The sequence below is a fragment of the Peromyscus leucopus genome, chromosome 12 (genome assembly GCF_004664715.2).
Source record: "Peromyscus leucopus breed LL Stock chromosome 12, UCI_PerLeu_2.1, whole genome shotgun sequence".
Classification (NCBI taxonomy): Eukaryota; Metazoa; Chordata; class Mammalia; order Rodentia; family Cricetidae; genus Peromyscus; species Peromyscus leucopus.
Genome location: NC_051073.1, coordinates 22,263,958 through 22,279,612, shown reverse-complemented (window position 1 = coordinate 22,279,612; position 15,655 = coordinate 22,263,958). Strand labels below are relative to the sequence as shown.

General features: G+C 38.2%; 1 protein-coding gene across 1 annotated transcript in view; it reads right to left on the bottom strand.

Moving 5' to 3' along the window:
* Samsn1 (SAM domain, SH3 domain and nuclear localization signals 1) overlaps window positions 1–8,086 on the bottom strand; it is an 85,014-nt gene extending 76,928 nt beyond the window's left edge. Inside the window, exon 1 of the mRNA XM_028874776.2 lies at window positions 7,787–8,086. Coding sequence (XP_028730609.2) covers window positions 7,787–8,071 — 285 coding nt within the window. The 5' untranslated portion in view covers window positions 8,072–8,086. The remainder of the gene's footprint in view (window positions 1–7,786) is intronic.
* Window positions 8,087–15,655: the final 7,569 nt, after the last annotated feature.

The following is a 15,655-nucleotide window of genomic DNA, read 5'->3' as shown; positions in this document are numbered from 1 at the left end:
CTTCCTTAAGTGGCTTTCATCAGCCATTTTGTCATGGCAACAAGAAAACTGATACAAATCAGAAAGGTAACTCATTCTGGAAGAAAGTCTAGGTTTCTGTACCAGTTCTAGTGTTCAATCACAGATCTCTTCTTCTAACTAACATCCATGAGGATTCTGTGGTTGAGAAGTGACAAATTTCAACTCAAAATATTACATTGGCTTAAATGTTCTATTAAGTCTCAAAAGTCTAATTTAATAATATCTCTATTCATCTTGGACTTTGAGAATAATACTTCACACAAAGCAATTACATTTTCTCATTTCATCTTTATTTCTTATTGTAAAATATTTTTATTAGAAATGACAGTTAAACATTTTGTACACATTTAGAAATTACTTTCTTCAAACTCACCTAAAGAGTTTCCCATAAACCTGACAATAGATACTGTTGCAATGCTTTGTATTTTAAGTGTTTCTTTCATAGGCTTACTTTTTAAGAACATAAAATATGTTTGCATGTCTGGCTAGATCTTGTACAGGGATTATACAATTAATACAGGGTATTTGCAGCCCAGTGAATTTTTACATGAAAGGATGTACTTATTTGTTCTGTTTTAAATATTTCCTATAAATGAGATAACGTGGACTGCTCTATATGAATATGAAATAGTAGCTCATTCACCTACCATACCACCCACACACTTACATTCTCCTAACATCCCAGAGTTACACACTGAGCAGCTTTGGGGTTGTTTGACAAGAATTTGGTATATAAGGAAATAGTAAAATGGATGGTATCTTCTAAATTATTTTCTTGGGTAAGTGCTGATTCTCTCTCCATCAAGCATTATACTGACTATAATTAAAATTTTGTCATGTAGATTATTCATAATTAATGCTTTGTTCTTGCTCATTTAAAGCTTTTAAAATTATTTTTAGAATATTTGTTTTGAGGTTCATTAATTTCAGTGTTGAGTGCAAGAAGTGTGGGTATCTTTTTGTATCACATTTTTTTATTTTTCTCTTCAAAATTCTCAATCCATATTATCATTTACAATGCCTTTATTTTTGCAAGTTCTCCAAATACATCTGCATCACACCTTAATTCCAGCATAAGCAAAGTTTACTGCTCTGCCAACAAATGATTTTTGATGCCTTAGAGTTGAAGCATGGCATGTTGAAGTATGAGGAATTACTCACTGATGGTGTATACCCTGCTTTCCTCCAGACAGATGTGTGAGCTGTCTTCTTATCATATGTTAATATTAATTGAGTCAAAAATACTCCTTTCTGTGAGCCCACAGACAGTTTTGGTAAGGACATGATATGACTAAGAAGAAGAAAAAAAAAGTCTGTGAAGTTAGATTTGTCCTTTTTTACTATCTACCCTGTCTACCACTCTGCATTCTTTGTGCATCCCCCTTATATACGATTCCTTTTCACAATGATTTTTAACTGGTAGGGCATTCCTTGAATTCTTACCTATTTGCCCGGTAGTTTAAATGCTTAAAAAGTCATCAAATAAAAAGCAATGAAAGGCAAAAATTGAGGAAGTAGCTCATATACTAAAAATTAGGAGAGATACCACACACCTTTGTGTGACGCACACAGGGGCCTGGTAAAAGGGCATATTGGATGAATCAGTTTATCCCTAGCCCTATAGATTCCAGTGGCATTTAGATGTGCACTTCAGGATTGTTAGTCAAGTAGAACCAGTCACTTAAACTGGCTATATTAGATTTCTTGTCACTGATAAACAGAGGTGGCAGAAATAGCTCAAGGGGGAAGACCTTGTTTTGTGAATGGCTTTAGAGGTAGTCCACAGAGCCTGAGAGGGCGTGGTGAAGCAGTGCACTACACACCATAGCAGCCAGAAAAGAGTCAAGCCACCACAGAAGGGAGTGTCCACAGATGGTCTTCCACGATTCTGTCATGTCTGAGTAGTATAATAAAAGTTTGAATCCACCAATGCATAAATTATTGGTTCCTTACATAAGAATTCTTACGATCTGATTATCTCTGAAACTGCTCTCCCAGACATACCCAGAGGTGTGTTTTATGTATCTCAAGCCTATCAAACGGACCAGATTAAATGTCAGATAAATTAATCAGGTAATAATGTGACCTGTTCGTTGGAGGGTCAGGTAAAGATCAATGCTACTGGAAAGGATTCCCAGAATTACAGAATAAAGAAACGGAGAGGGTAACAAATCACTTTAGGGTTGTTCCGTGGGAAACTCTGCACATTCTCGAATCTACTCAACTGCTAAAGGGTTAGAGAGAAACTGGTTTACCTAATACACCATCCTTCTCATAGACCACTGGTTTTCTTTGGCAGTCTGTACATTTTCATACTGCGTTAAAAGTAGGGCTGTGTATTCCAAGAATACTATAACAAGATGATTTTAATCCATTGTTTCCCATTGCAACAAGGAGACAAACAGTAGATCGTTTTGTTCTTTTTTGTTGCTGTTGTTCCATAGCTTTAGCACAGATTCTGTTCTTCACACCGAAATGGCTTCATTAAAAATATTTCCATTATTCATGCTTCGGTTTGTTATACTATCTGGGTGAGCTGGCTTTCTCATCCTCGGATACCTTCACACAGAGCTTTGTTTATTCTCCTACCTTCTTCAAATACTCGGTCAAAACCTTACCTGTTTGACTTCTGTTGAGCTATTAGTCACTCTTACTTTCAGTTCTCTGCCCTTAATATTTGGATTCTTTATGGCTTCTCATTGTGCTTTCTATTCTTTCTGGCTTCTGAATTCCTTCTTCCTTAAAGATCATTTCTTGCTATCAGTTTCAAATGATATTGCATTGTTTCTATAAAAATAAACTTCAAAATATTTTAGGTAGATGTTCTAGTTTGCTTTCTGTTGTGATAAACACCATGAACGAAAGCACTGTGCTGGGAGGAAAATGTTTATTTGACTTATATTTCTAGGTAATAGTCCATCATTGAGGAAAGTCAGGGTAGAATGAAACTGAAGCAGAGACCATGGAGGAATGCAGCTTACTTCCTTGCTCTATGGTGCATGTGTAGCTGGCTCTCCTGATAATGCCACCCACAGTGGGTTGAAAACTCCTTTCTCAGTCATCAACTAAGAGAATCTCTCACTGACATGGCCATAGACCATTCTGATCAGGCAGTTCTTCAACTTTGGTTCCTTCATCCTAGAAGACACTAAACTGTGCCAAGCTGTGAAGACAGAACTGTATATAGCTCACTTATTTATATCTAAATCACTTCTATTTCTTTTTTAAATTACATTCATTTATGTGTGTATATGTGTGTTGTTCTCTCTCCCTCTTTGTGTGTATGTGTGTGTGTGTGTGTGTGTGTGTGTGTGTGTGTGTATGCACGCATGCATGCGCATGGACATGCCACAATGTTTATGTGGAAGGCAGAGGACAGCTTGTGAGAATAAGTTTTCATCTTCCTTCTTATGGGTTTCAGGAACTCAACTCCGGTAGTCAGGCTTCGTTCTAAGTGTTTTTACCTGTTAACTCATCTTGCTGACCCACTTTTATTTCTTAATATGATAAAAATATTTTATTTATTCTTTGTATCAATCTGAAAAATGCCAGGGTAGATTACTAAACTTATATTTGCTTTTCTAATAATATTCTACTACAGAAAGGTCTTACCTTTTTGGTAACACACAAACGCTTTGCTTTCTTACCCATAGTCACTTTGGAGCCCATATCTCACGTTCCCTCACTTCCCTCTTAGATGTTCCAAGCTCTTAGTGTTCAAAATACCATAAGTATCATTCAGTCTCTCTTAGGAGTTGACTCTAAACACTTGGCTTCAAGCATCATTTTGGTTTGCCTGCATCATTATCTTTTTTCATATGCATCTAAAAATCCCTTTTCAAAAGCACTCATCTCAGAAGAGATGTTAAAAAAGATGGACATTAGCGTTTTTTTCTCTTGGATGTTTCTCTTGCAGAGTATATGCTTTTATAAATCTAAGCATGTATCCTTTACCCATTTCAGTATGTATCAATTCCATAGTCACTTATCTTTTCCCACTCTTTGGGCCCTTCAAACCTTGCAACTTAACTGTCTATTAGACATCTCTGTGTCTCATCCACCTCGACTTCTGGGAAGGACCCTTCACAAACAATGCATTTCCATGTCTGATTCTGTTTGCTCATATTCGCAACCCAATAAAACATAGCTTCTTTGTAATCATAACACAAGTCTCTGTGTTGTGATTGGGGATTAAGCTTAGCGTCTGTAGATTGAAATCTAACACATTTCACTTAGTCATCTCAGGAGTCCTATTTAGGAGATATTGACAAGTTTCCCATGCAAATGGCTACTTTGGATATGCAGATTCATTAAGGAGCAATGGCCACAGTAGGGACTGCCACTTCTGTATATACTTGGAGTTAGTGAATTAAAGGGGGAAGTTCACTCAGGTTCACTCTCGTGTTCATGTCTGTGCAAGGTTGGATCTTTAGAGCCAGCCTTGAGAACCTAAGCCTAAACGGGACTTCATAGGGTCAAATCAGAATGAGTCAATGTTAGATCTGCACTGTGGAACCCAGACCCAGCTTCACCATATCTGAGCATGTTGGTACACTTAAAAAAAAAATCTAGTCATACTTTTACCCTTTAAAATTTCAGAAACGTCTCTTCTGACTCCTGTTGTTAATAGTAACGCTCATTTCAGAAGTACAACTTTTCCCTTAATGCTCTCTGCCTTCTCATTTTGTAGAATGAAAGTTAAATAACCCAAATAATAACTCTGCAATCACTACAGAAAAAAAAGATACCAGCTCTGCTAAAATGAAGCAGGATGGTTGTCACTTGCTATCATTATGGTATATAGGTGTAGAATATAAAAATAATAATTTGCACTCATCTCACTTCTTTCACTATAGTGTCTCAAGTCCCTGAGTGTAAGTGGTCTCATTAAGTTTACCAAACCAATTTAACTCTAACATAATCTTGACTCACTCCCCAAACCCACTGAGGCCATCCTGTCGTGAATGCTTAACGTTACCATTTAAAATTCCAAATGTTCAGCAGATATGTTTAACCTTCTGGCAGATAAACTCAGCCACTCAGTTATGTACTAAATCACATAAGACCCTCTAAATAAGAAGGAGACAATGATACCCCTGTGTTTATCTACCACAAACACTCTTATGTACCCAAATCCCAAATTTACGAATAGCTGGGTTCATTAGAAAAACTTTGGTTGTATGGACAGAACAGCAAGAAGAATTGCTGTTATCGAGATATTTAGAAACAAGGCATGGGAAGATACTTCATAGCTTAGAGCACTGGCTGCTCTGCCAGAGGACACCGGTTTGCTTCACCCCCCACATGGTGGCTTATAACTCTCTGTAGTGCCAGTCCTTGGGGACCGGACACAGTTTCCCAAAACACTCACATATATAAAACAAATAAATAATTTAGAAATTTTCTAAGACGGTAAAATAAGAAACAACGTTCATTGGTTTTTAAAACTATGTCCATTTAAGCAGCATATGTTGCTCTTACGTTTATTTCATTCTATTCTAGGGATAATGGACTTTACAGGAAGTAAAGAAATGCTTAACAAATACTGTATTTGATAGAATATGGAAACCTCTATGAAGCCAATACACGTTTTTAACTCTCTAACCCAGTGCCCAATTTTGTAATGCCACATAGTAGGTATTAATATGTGTCTGATGGATATATAACAAAACAGTAAGGTAATGACCAAGGAGTCAATCTGGCATGGCCCAACAAGGCTTTCTAAAGGACAAAGAATTTGATGTGAGCTCCTTGGCTAGAGAAATGGCTCTAAAAGAAAGTGACACACCAGTGACACACCAGTGACACACCAGTGACACACCAGGAAGAGACCATCACACAGACACAAAGACTCAGAGGCAGGAAAGCACAAGGCAGCTTTTAGAAATATCAAATTGTCACTTTGGCAGTACAGCACAGGAAAACTGTAACGGACAGTAATTAGATGAGCCTGAAAAAATTAGATTGAAGCCAGGCTGCTGAATCTGGAGATCCCTGTGTTCGGGAGTGCAGATTTTCTTCTTGAAGAAAGCCCTGGGCACTTCTGTTTAGTGTGCCATTTATCAGCTTTGTCATTTGCTAAAGAATCAACATCTTTGATCTTGCTTCTAAAGCTATCGATGTCTTCAACAGCTGGTTCGAATTTTTTATATTGACAGCTCCTCTTGAAGAAGCTGCTGGAGAGATGTCTGCCACGTCTGGCTGCCCCAGAAGAGAATGACAGCAAAAGGATGAGATCCACCCCTACAGGTGACCATTGTGAGGTAGTGTCCCTCATTTCCTTACTGTCACCATACCAATGAGACACATCATGGTGCTTTAATTGTAGGTGACCTTAGCGTTAATCCTCAAAGATATTTTTAATATTTATGCTTATATTTAATTAAGTGTGTGCATGTATGTGAGTATGTGCATGGGAGTGTGGGTATCCGGGGAGGTCAGTAAGCATCAGTTTCTCTGGAGCTGGAGTTACAAGCAATTATAATCTACCAAATGTGTTTGCTGGGAACTAAACTTGGGTCTTATTCCAGAACAATATGAGCTCTTAATTTCTGGGCCGTCTCTTCAGCCTCATTCTTCAGAGATTTATTGAGCAAATCTTAGCACATGGGGAGAATTTCACACAAAAAAATGGAATTTTTCAGAGACTCTTAATGCACTATAAAATACAGCTGCTATCTAATGACAGATTAATCTTTAGAGAAAAATGGCATAGAACAGACTTCCTAGATACACACAGATGCCCCATTAATCCTGTGTGAATACACAGAATCAACTCAAGGGAAATTAAGGTATAATGTACACCTAAGGAAGGAACTTAGAACCACACTAACAAGACCAGACACCCTTAAGTCTTAGAGGATTTATGGTATTTAATTTTGTCTTCTCAGATACCTTGTGAGTTTAATATTACTATTCTCATTTGACAGTCAAAAAATTAAGATAAAGTGGTTTGAATAATTTGTCTAAGCTGAAAAAGTAGCAGAGCTAGAAACCAAATCAAATTTATCTGTTTATAAAGTCTTCCTTTACAATTTTCCTTCTCAAATATTCTTTATAAATTCTTTCTCAAATATAAATTCTATAGTAATCTTTATCAATTCTTTTTCAAATATTCCATAATTCTAGAGTGTAACTTAGTGTACAGGAAACACAATTAAACATTAATTAAAAATATTTTCTCCAATATATGACCACATGAATTCCTGATCATAGCCTCATATCCTTTTAGCTTTTTGGCTTCACATTTTTTCAAACATTTCTATGCTGTGGTTTCCATATTTATACAACAACAGGGAAAGGTTAGTAGCAGAATATTACAGCAGGCCCTTACCTTTATCTAGTTATTGTGTGATTGAGATGATTTAATTCATGTGAAAGGCTCTTGAGAATGACAGAAAAAAAAATCCTCCTTAATGGTGGCTATTATTGAGCAGTGAAACCTCATCAAAACAGCAGTGTTTAGACAACATGAAGAACATTTCCTTGACCCTGATCAGTAGCTGAAGTCCACATTCACCTAAAGAGAAGCTTCTGCGAAATCCCGTGCTGTAGTATACTCACCCACCAAAGAACATATACAGCATTAGTAAATGGTAAAAGCCACGGGCACGTATCTGCTCTTGGGAAAGTCAACCCCAGCTCTGGTGATTTTCCTGATTATGATTAACGTGGCTAATCAACACCCTTGTTATCTGTTTCTCCACACTAGTACAAAGCTTCAGATTAAGAAGATGGACTTACTATGTTTTTAAAGAAAACTTACCCATATATTCGAGAGATCCATATCTGTGTAAGAAGACTTAAGACGCAGTTGGTGACCACAGGAGCAACAGCCGCCCCAGTGGCCTCCTTGGGTAATTGGAAAATCAACACCTGTCCAGGGAGGGTTTTCTGGAAATGGTTTCCAGGTCTTCCACAGTGGAACTCCAGCTTCATAAGGAGACACTGTGTCTTCCAGGATGTGCCCATTTGAAGTGCTGGTTCTATCCCCGGGTGCAGAAGGAGACTCCAGTCCAGCATCCAGTTCTTCCCATTTCCTCGCGTACATGTTAACATCTCTCTTCTCTTGGGATTTGGTTAATTTCACACAGGATAGCATTGTGTCATCACCACCTGATGAATGATGAAAGAACATGAGTTAAAACTCAAGACTAATGTTTCATTACATGTAGAAAGTGTATGTACTGTGCTTTCTGTTTAATAGACGTGGATGAACAGCATGGGATAAGACAGGAGATTGTTAAATTTCACCAAGCAATTTATAATCATCTGATTCTTTTAAAAAAATAAGTACTTTTGGTGTGCAGAGCTGTTTTATAAAAGTCACATTTTCCTCAAACTTTTTGAAATGGTATCTGTTGATTAACATTAATAAGATTTAAATGAATAGTCCTATATGCAAAGGGCATATTGAGAGACACTTGAGGAAAAACTACAAATTAAAAAACATATTCACATCCTATAAGCATAACTTGGAGTGTTTCTATTCATAAATATTTTAAAATTTGAAGCCATATGTATAAAAAAATCATCATAAAGAAATAAATCAAATCATTTGCCTCACTTAAAGAACTGAAATCCCTGTAGATGGTACTGAAATAATATTTGCATTTAGATTTTTCTATTTTAATATTTTTCTTCATCGATATTTTGCATGATATATATCTCACTGAAATATTTTGCAATATCAAGAAAAATATGGAAGAAAGCAGAAAAAAAGGGTAGCACATCTTCAGTATTATAAAATGCATTAGTAAGGTTTCTATGTGAAAAGGTGGCAATGAGTTTGATGAAATAGTCCTTGTCCTCAGGGGATTGTTCCCAAGACCTTGTTGATCCAACTGTGGATAGTATGCAAGCTTATAGATTATAATTGATTAAGTTTAATTTATGAAGTAGACACAGAGACTAATAATATTAATGCAATATGCAGTTAAAATAATATGCTGCATTAAAAGTTACATGAATGTTCTCTCTCTCTCTCTCTCTTTCTCATGGTACACATAGCCTATAAAGCATATATACTGGATAAAGGAGTGATTTGTGTCACTGAATAGAAGGACCAGGGCATCGTCAAACATCAGCATTTATAAATTGTTTATTTCTGAGATTTTCCATTAGTATTTTCTGGCATGAGTTAATTCTGGCCAATTTAAACTGTGGAAAACAAAACTGCATATGAAGAGGGGCTACTGTCATATATGAAATAATTACAAATACAAAAATGTGAATAACTTGAGGATAATTGCTCTATATTTGAATCTCAACTAGTGCAAGCAAAAATATGGTGTAGAGTTTTATAAATAAAAAATTACATATCAGCATTGCATGACACAGGCATAGCACCTTTCTCCACTCACATAAGAAAATTTACAAATACTGTCTTCTGTGTCCTGGAAATGGAAACAGAGAACACCCTTATTGTTCCTCTGAACTTTATCCACCGCACACTCACCTGATTTGTTATGAGGAAATGATGGGATGAAATTCAAAAGTTGCGGTTAGGATTTCTGTTTTCAAATAACAATAAAGAAGAGCTCAAAGGTCAATAATTCCATTAAGACCTTATTGAAGCAGATTTCACTAATACAAGAGTGGCCAATCCAGACTACAACCCACAGCTCCAGAGAGGCTAGCTAACAGGGAAAGACCCTAGGAGGGACACATGGATGACCCTGTAAAGGAGAAGTGGATGAGATCTACATGAACAGACTAGGTTTGGGGGCTCAGGGGGCAGAGGCCAAGGAGTGGAGGGTGAGAACATAGGGAAATGGGAGGGTCAAGCTGGAACAGGGACAGAGTGGGAGGGCAGGGAGGGAGATACCACGATAGATAAGGACATCATGGGAATAGGAAGAGGCAGGGTGCTGGGGAGGCTCTCAGGAATCCACAAGGTTGACCCCATCTTGGTCTGCTGGCAGTGGTCCAGAGGGTGCCTGGACTAGTCTAATCTGGTGACTGGTCTAGCGAAAAATGTAGCTGTTATCATAGAGCCTTTGTCTAGTAACTGATGGAGGCAGATGCAGAGATCCACGGCCAGGTACCAGACTGAGCTCTGGGAATCCAACTGATGAGAGAGGACATCGAGATCATGATGGGAGGACGTGCAGAGATGACCGGCCCCACTAGTGGAAGCCCATGAACTGGCTGTGGAGCTCCCATGGGACTGGACTAGGCCCTCTGGATACAGAAGACAGTTGTTTGGCTCGAACTGTTTGGGGAACACCCAGCAGAGGGGTCGGGATCTGTCCCTGGTGCATGGGCAGGCTTCTGGAATCCAATGCCTGTGGTGTGATGCCTTGTGCAGCCCTGGTGCAGTGGGAAGGGGCCTGGAGCTGCCTAGGCTCAGTGTGCTGGGCTCTGCTGACTCCCCATGGGAGACCTTGATTTGGGGATGTGGGGATGTGGGGATGTGGGGATGTGGGGATGTGGGGATGTGGGGATGTGGGGATGTGGGGATGTGGGAATGTGGGGATGTGGGAATGTGGGGATGTGGTGTGGCTTGGGAGAGAGGGCTGGGGGCTGGGAGGAGGCAGGAGGGGGGAATCTGTGGATTGTATGTGGAGTGAGTAGAAAATTTCTTACTAAAGAAAAGTGAAAAAAAAAAAAGACTGGCCAATCCTTCTTCAGAGACATTGGACCATTTGCTGAGCTTACTCACGGGGCTCTATTAACACCGGCTTCATCTCTTCCAGGCTCTGCACTCTGGCTTTTTTGATCCACAGCCATTTCTGCAGTCGTTTTAATGTCCTCGTTGATCCCACTGGGTCACCACCTGATTTGATGGCCTAGCACAAACACAGCCCAAGATAAAGTCAAATTATTCTTCATAAAAGATTAAATATAAAATATGCCAAGATCATAAATGTGAGGAAATTAATAATGTGGTCTTAAAACCTGAAGCCTGGACAATTTAAGCAATAGCTCGAAAGCACACTGTGTGCTGGGGAGTTCAAAATTATAGTATGTTATATCTAGTTAACTAAAGCCGAGGAGTTTTAGCAATCTATTTTTTAACCTCAAAATTCAAGAAAATGGAATGAGCACAGAACAATCTAGAAATGCCTCACTGTTGCCCAGTGTGAGATGGTAGAAAGGACGAGGTCCTTCACAGCCAAAGATTTGGGTCATCAGGCTTGACATTGCTTCTAGCAAGCATTGGGAGAAACAAAAAGGACATGGAAAGAGGGAGGCAAGAACAATGCAAAGCTCCTTTGCTTTCCTTCTAGACATTCCTGTGGAGCTGACTTAGATGATGCCTGTAATTCTGACACAAATAAAGACTGAGACAGGTGAATCTCTGAGATTTGGGGGGCATCCTGGTCCACACAGAGTTCCAGGCTGGCCAGGGAGAAATAGTGAGTCCCTCTCTCAAAAATTAACTAATTATTAATTAGTTAATCTCTGGGGAAACTGCATTTGATTCCAAGTATGAAATAGTTTTCAAAAAATGTTACATTAAAAGGCCTTTAGTTTCTAAAAGGTACACACTGAATGATAAAAATCTAGTTACACCATACCACACCACATTATGTTCTAATAAATCAGCATCGCTTATTATGTCAAAGTAAGGATAAAAGGAATTAGCATGGTATGAATGAGGTCTTTCTTTTTAAAAAAATAAAGTTGTATTTATTTATTTTATGTATGTGGGGGACAGAGTCGTGCCCCTGTGACAGAGCACCCGTGGTGGTCAGAGGACAACTTGCAAGAATGAGTTCTCTCCTTGCACCCTGTGTGTCTCGCAGATTAAACTCGAGTTGTGGGGCTTGGTGGCAAGTTCTTTACCCGCTGAGCCATCTTGCCTGCTCTGAACTAATGACTTTGGGAGTTTCTTTGGAAAACAAAAATTAGTAATTGCCATTAGCTCAATGTCACTGAATTTTTATTCATTTTATCCATTACATTTTAAGGATATTTGTCTTCTTAGGGCTTTAAAGAGTTTGGAATTTAGTATTTTGTGTGCTGAGTTTCATATTTTTTGTATTGTAATTTGTATTTTGTTATATTTACATATGTGAGGATAGATTTAGATAGAGATAGATTACAGATAGATAGATAGATAGATAGATAGATAGATAGATAGATAGATAGATAGATGTAGGTAGATGATAGATAGATAGATAGATAGATAGATAGATAGATAGATAGATAGATAGATAGATGGATAGATGGATAGATGGATAGATGGATAGATGGATAGATGATGGATAGATGGATAGATGGATAGATGGATAGATGGATAGGTGGGTAAGTAGATTAGATAGATAGATAGATAGATAGATAGATAGATAGATAGATAGATAGATAGATAGATAGATGGACGGACAGGCAGGCAAACAGACAGACAGACAGACAGATAGATAGATAGATGTTAATTTATTTTCTGGACAGAAGAATACTTTGCCCTCTGTTTTCATCTCTTTTGATTGATCAGCTGACCCATGGCATCTAAGCAGATGTTGCATTTTCTGAGCACTGACTGACTCATTTGCTTCCTCATTGCTCTGTGACTGTGGCATATCAGAAGATGTTTCCCACTCCTTCGAAAGGCACTATATGCTCATATGCTTGAAGAAGTATTTGAAAGTAAAGGCTGTCGGGCAGACAAGCATTTCCAATATTTATAATCAGATTTTATTTTGCTCTTTAAGAATGACTTTGAACAACCGATAGGAACCTCATGTCCCATCTGTGTATAATAGCACCTAAGGAAGAAATGTGACATTTTGTCAGTGCAAGCCATACTGCTTACATTAAATAAATGGGAAAATATTGAAATAGCTTTAATCTTTCAGAGAGTGCTATGATGTGATATTCTTAGATATGCAAAATCCTCCCTCTCTTTCCAAAGGTCATGTTTGGTTCAACACAATTTCCATTGCTATTTATTTTGGGTATTATTTTCTCAGTATTCCTTCCCAGTGCTTTCTGAGTTACTCTGCTTTATAGACTCTTACAACTCGAAAAGGGCTATTTTCTCATCTTTAGCCCCTTCCACAAACAATACGCTGACATCTCACAGCCGTTTTTTCTTTTCTCTGCTTCTTTGCTTATGGCAGCCGCCTCCTGTCACAGCCAAAGCTTAATTGTGACACTGAACGCTGGCTCAGTAGCCTCCTCTCCCCTTCTTTGTGATAAAGGCTTTTATTTGATTTGGGAAAAGGTGTTATATAGCAGGGAAGGGGAACTTCGTGTTAATAATTTGCCCTCAGGATGAAGAGAGGCATTTGGAAGGTGTCTAAATTCTGAGAAGAGAGATTTTATGACCCAGAGGTTTGACAGCAAACCGACCTCTTATTATTTTCTTCACACTCTGTAATAGCCTTTTTAAAGCACAATATTGTTATTTTCTGTATTATGTTCGCTTACTCATCTTTGAATTGCCAATTTCCAGTCTACTACATTTGGTTTTTATCCCTATATACTTAGAATGATAGTACACAGCTTAGTATATATTTGTTTGATAGGTGTTTTTTATTTCCTAAGAAATAAATTATCCTTAGTAAATTTTTAATCTGGACTATGTACTTTCTGGACTACTGTTATTTTATAGTATAAGTTATTACTATAAGAGTTTTAAAATACTAAAATATTTATTAAAAATATTTAAAATAATCTTCATCTTTATCTTCAAATCTGTTACCTATAGATGTATAATAATTGTGACCCAAATTTATAATCATGCTCCCTTTAAGAAAATCAACTTAATATTTAGTCAACCAATAAAGCACCTATGTGCATTAGACACTCTGTTCACATTAGGCTTTGAAGAAGGAGATGAGTTGCTTTCTACATAAGCCTGGAGAAAAATATATATATAAATGAGAAAATATGAGATAAGAAGTGCTCTGTTAAAAGTTAAGAGGGTGAGTGCATGAGGCCAGAGAAAGGGGGTCATTCACTTAGACTGTGTATTTAGCACATTCTTCTCTGAAAACACTAAGATTAAGGTCTTATTTCTGTTGCTGTGACAAATTCCCTGACCAAGAAACAACTCAGAGGAGAAAGAATTTATTTAGCTTACAATTCCAGGTTATAGACCATGGTAGCAAGAAAATCACAGTGATAGGAGATTGAAGCAGCGAGTAACATGACATCCCATAATCAAGAGCAGAGAAAACTGCATGCATCATTGCTTGCTTGCTTCTGCACAGCCACCTTCCTCTTCTCATACTGCTCAGGACCCTCTGCTTAAGGAATGGTACTGCCCACAATGAACTTGATCTTCCTACAACGACCAACAATCAAGACAACCCTTCAAAAATATCCGTAGGCCAACCCGATATAGATAATTCCTCATTAAGACACGTGTCCCAGGTGATTTTAGGTTGTGCCAAGTTTATAGACAAAACTAATGGGGGCACAGACCAAAATGAGGAAAAATAGCCAACCTGTGAAGATAGGGATAGTTTTGGATTCAATAAATGATCAGGAAGGACCTGAAGGATCTGAATAGATGTGGTGGTTTGAAAGAAAATAGCTTCCATAGTCCCATAGGGAGTGTCACTATAGGGAGCTGTGGCCTTGTTGGAAGAAGTGGTCACTGAGGACAGGCTTTGACTTCTCAGATTCTCAAGCCACACCTAGTGTGGCATTCACTTCCTGTTGCCTGCCTTTCTGGCTGTAGAACACTCAAGTCCTTCTCCAGCACCCTGTCTGCCTGCACACTGCCATGCTTCTTTCCATGACAATAATGGACTAAACCTCTGAACTGTAAGCCAGCCCCAATTAAATGTTTCCTTTGTAAGAGTTGCTGTGGTCATGATGTCTCTTCATAGCAATAAAACCCTAAGACACAAGCTGAAATGGGTCAGCCAGACAAAGAATAGAGGAAGAAACTTAGATTATTCAAGGGTTCAAAAGCTGAGATTCTGGGAGAAATCTTACATGTGTACCTCAGGAAAGAAAGAAGGGAAGACTCCAGAGATGGACAAATGCTCTTCAAGGAGGTCTTGGTAGAGCTCATTGAAGAATATTCGGATTCTAAGGGGAGAGTCACAACTTGGTTTATATTTTTTTCATCTCCCTTGAATTTTGACCTCCTTTTTATGAACTTTCCTAGTAACATTGGAATATGCTCTAATCTCATAGTTAATTCATTGTCTTACCACTTTTTTCAATTAAATTTTATAGGCCTCTGTGTGTGTGTGTGTGTGTGTGTGTGTGTGTGTGTGTGTGTGTGTGGTGTGTTTTATTATGTGTACTTCCTTTTATTTGGTCCCTTGTTTCAGGCATCCTTAGCTACTTGTCAATTAGCCCGTGTCCCTCCCTCTTTACTTTAATGCCCATAAGATCCTAGGGAGCATTTTCAAGTTCCTCTGCTCCGTGGCTTTTAGTAACCTTGGGCACAGTCCTTCTGAAAATACTTTGCTTTCTGTTCCTGTGACACTATATTCCACTGGTTGCCTTGGGTTTTGCTTTTTTTTTTTTTTTTTTTTTTTTAGCTATTTCTTTTCTAATTTGTATATGTTGGCAACTTCCTTTTCTTGAAATTAAACGCTTACACCCCTTTAGGGCCAACTCTGGAGCCTCCCCTAACATCATCATCATTTTCTTCATATGTACACTCACATGTGTGTGCCCACACACAAGTCTGTTACCAGAACCTATGACAAAGACTCATAAGCTG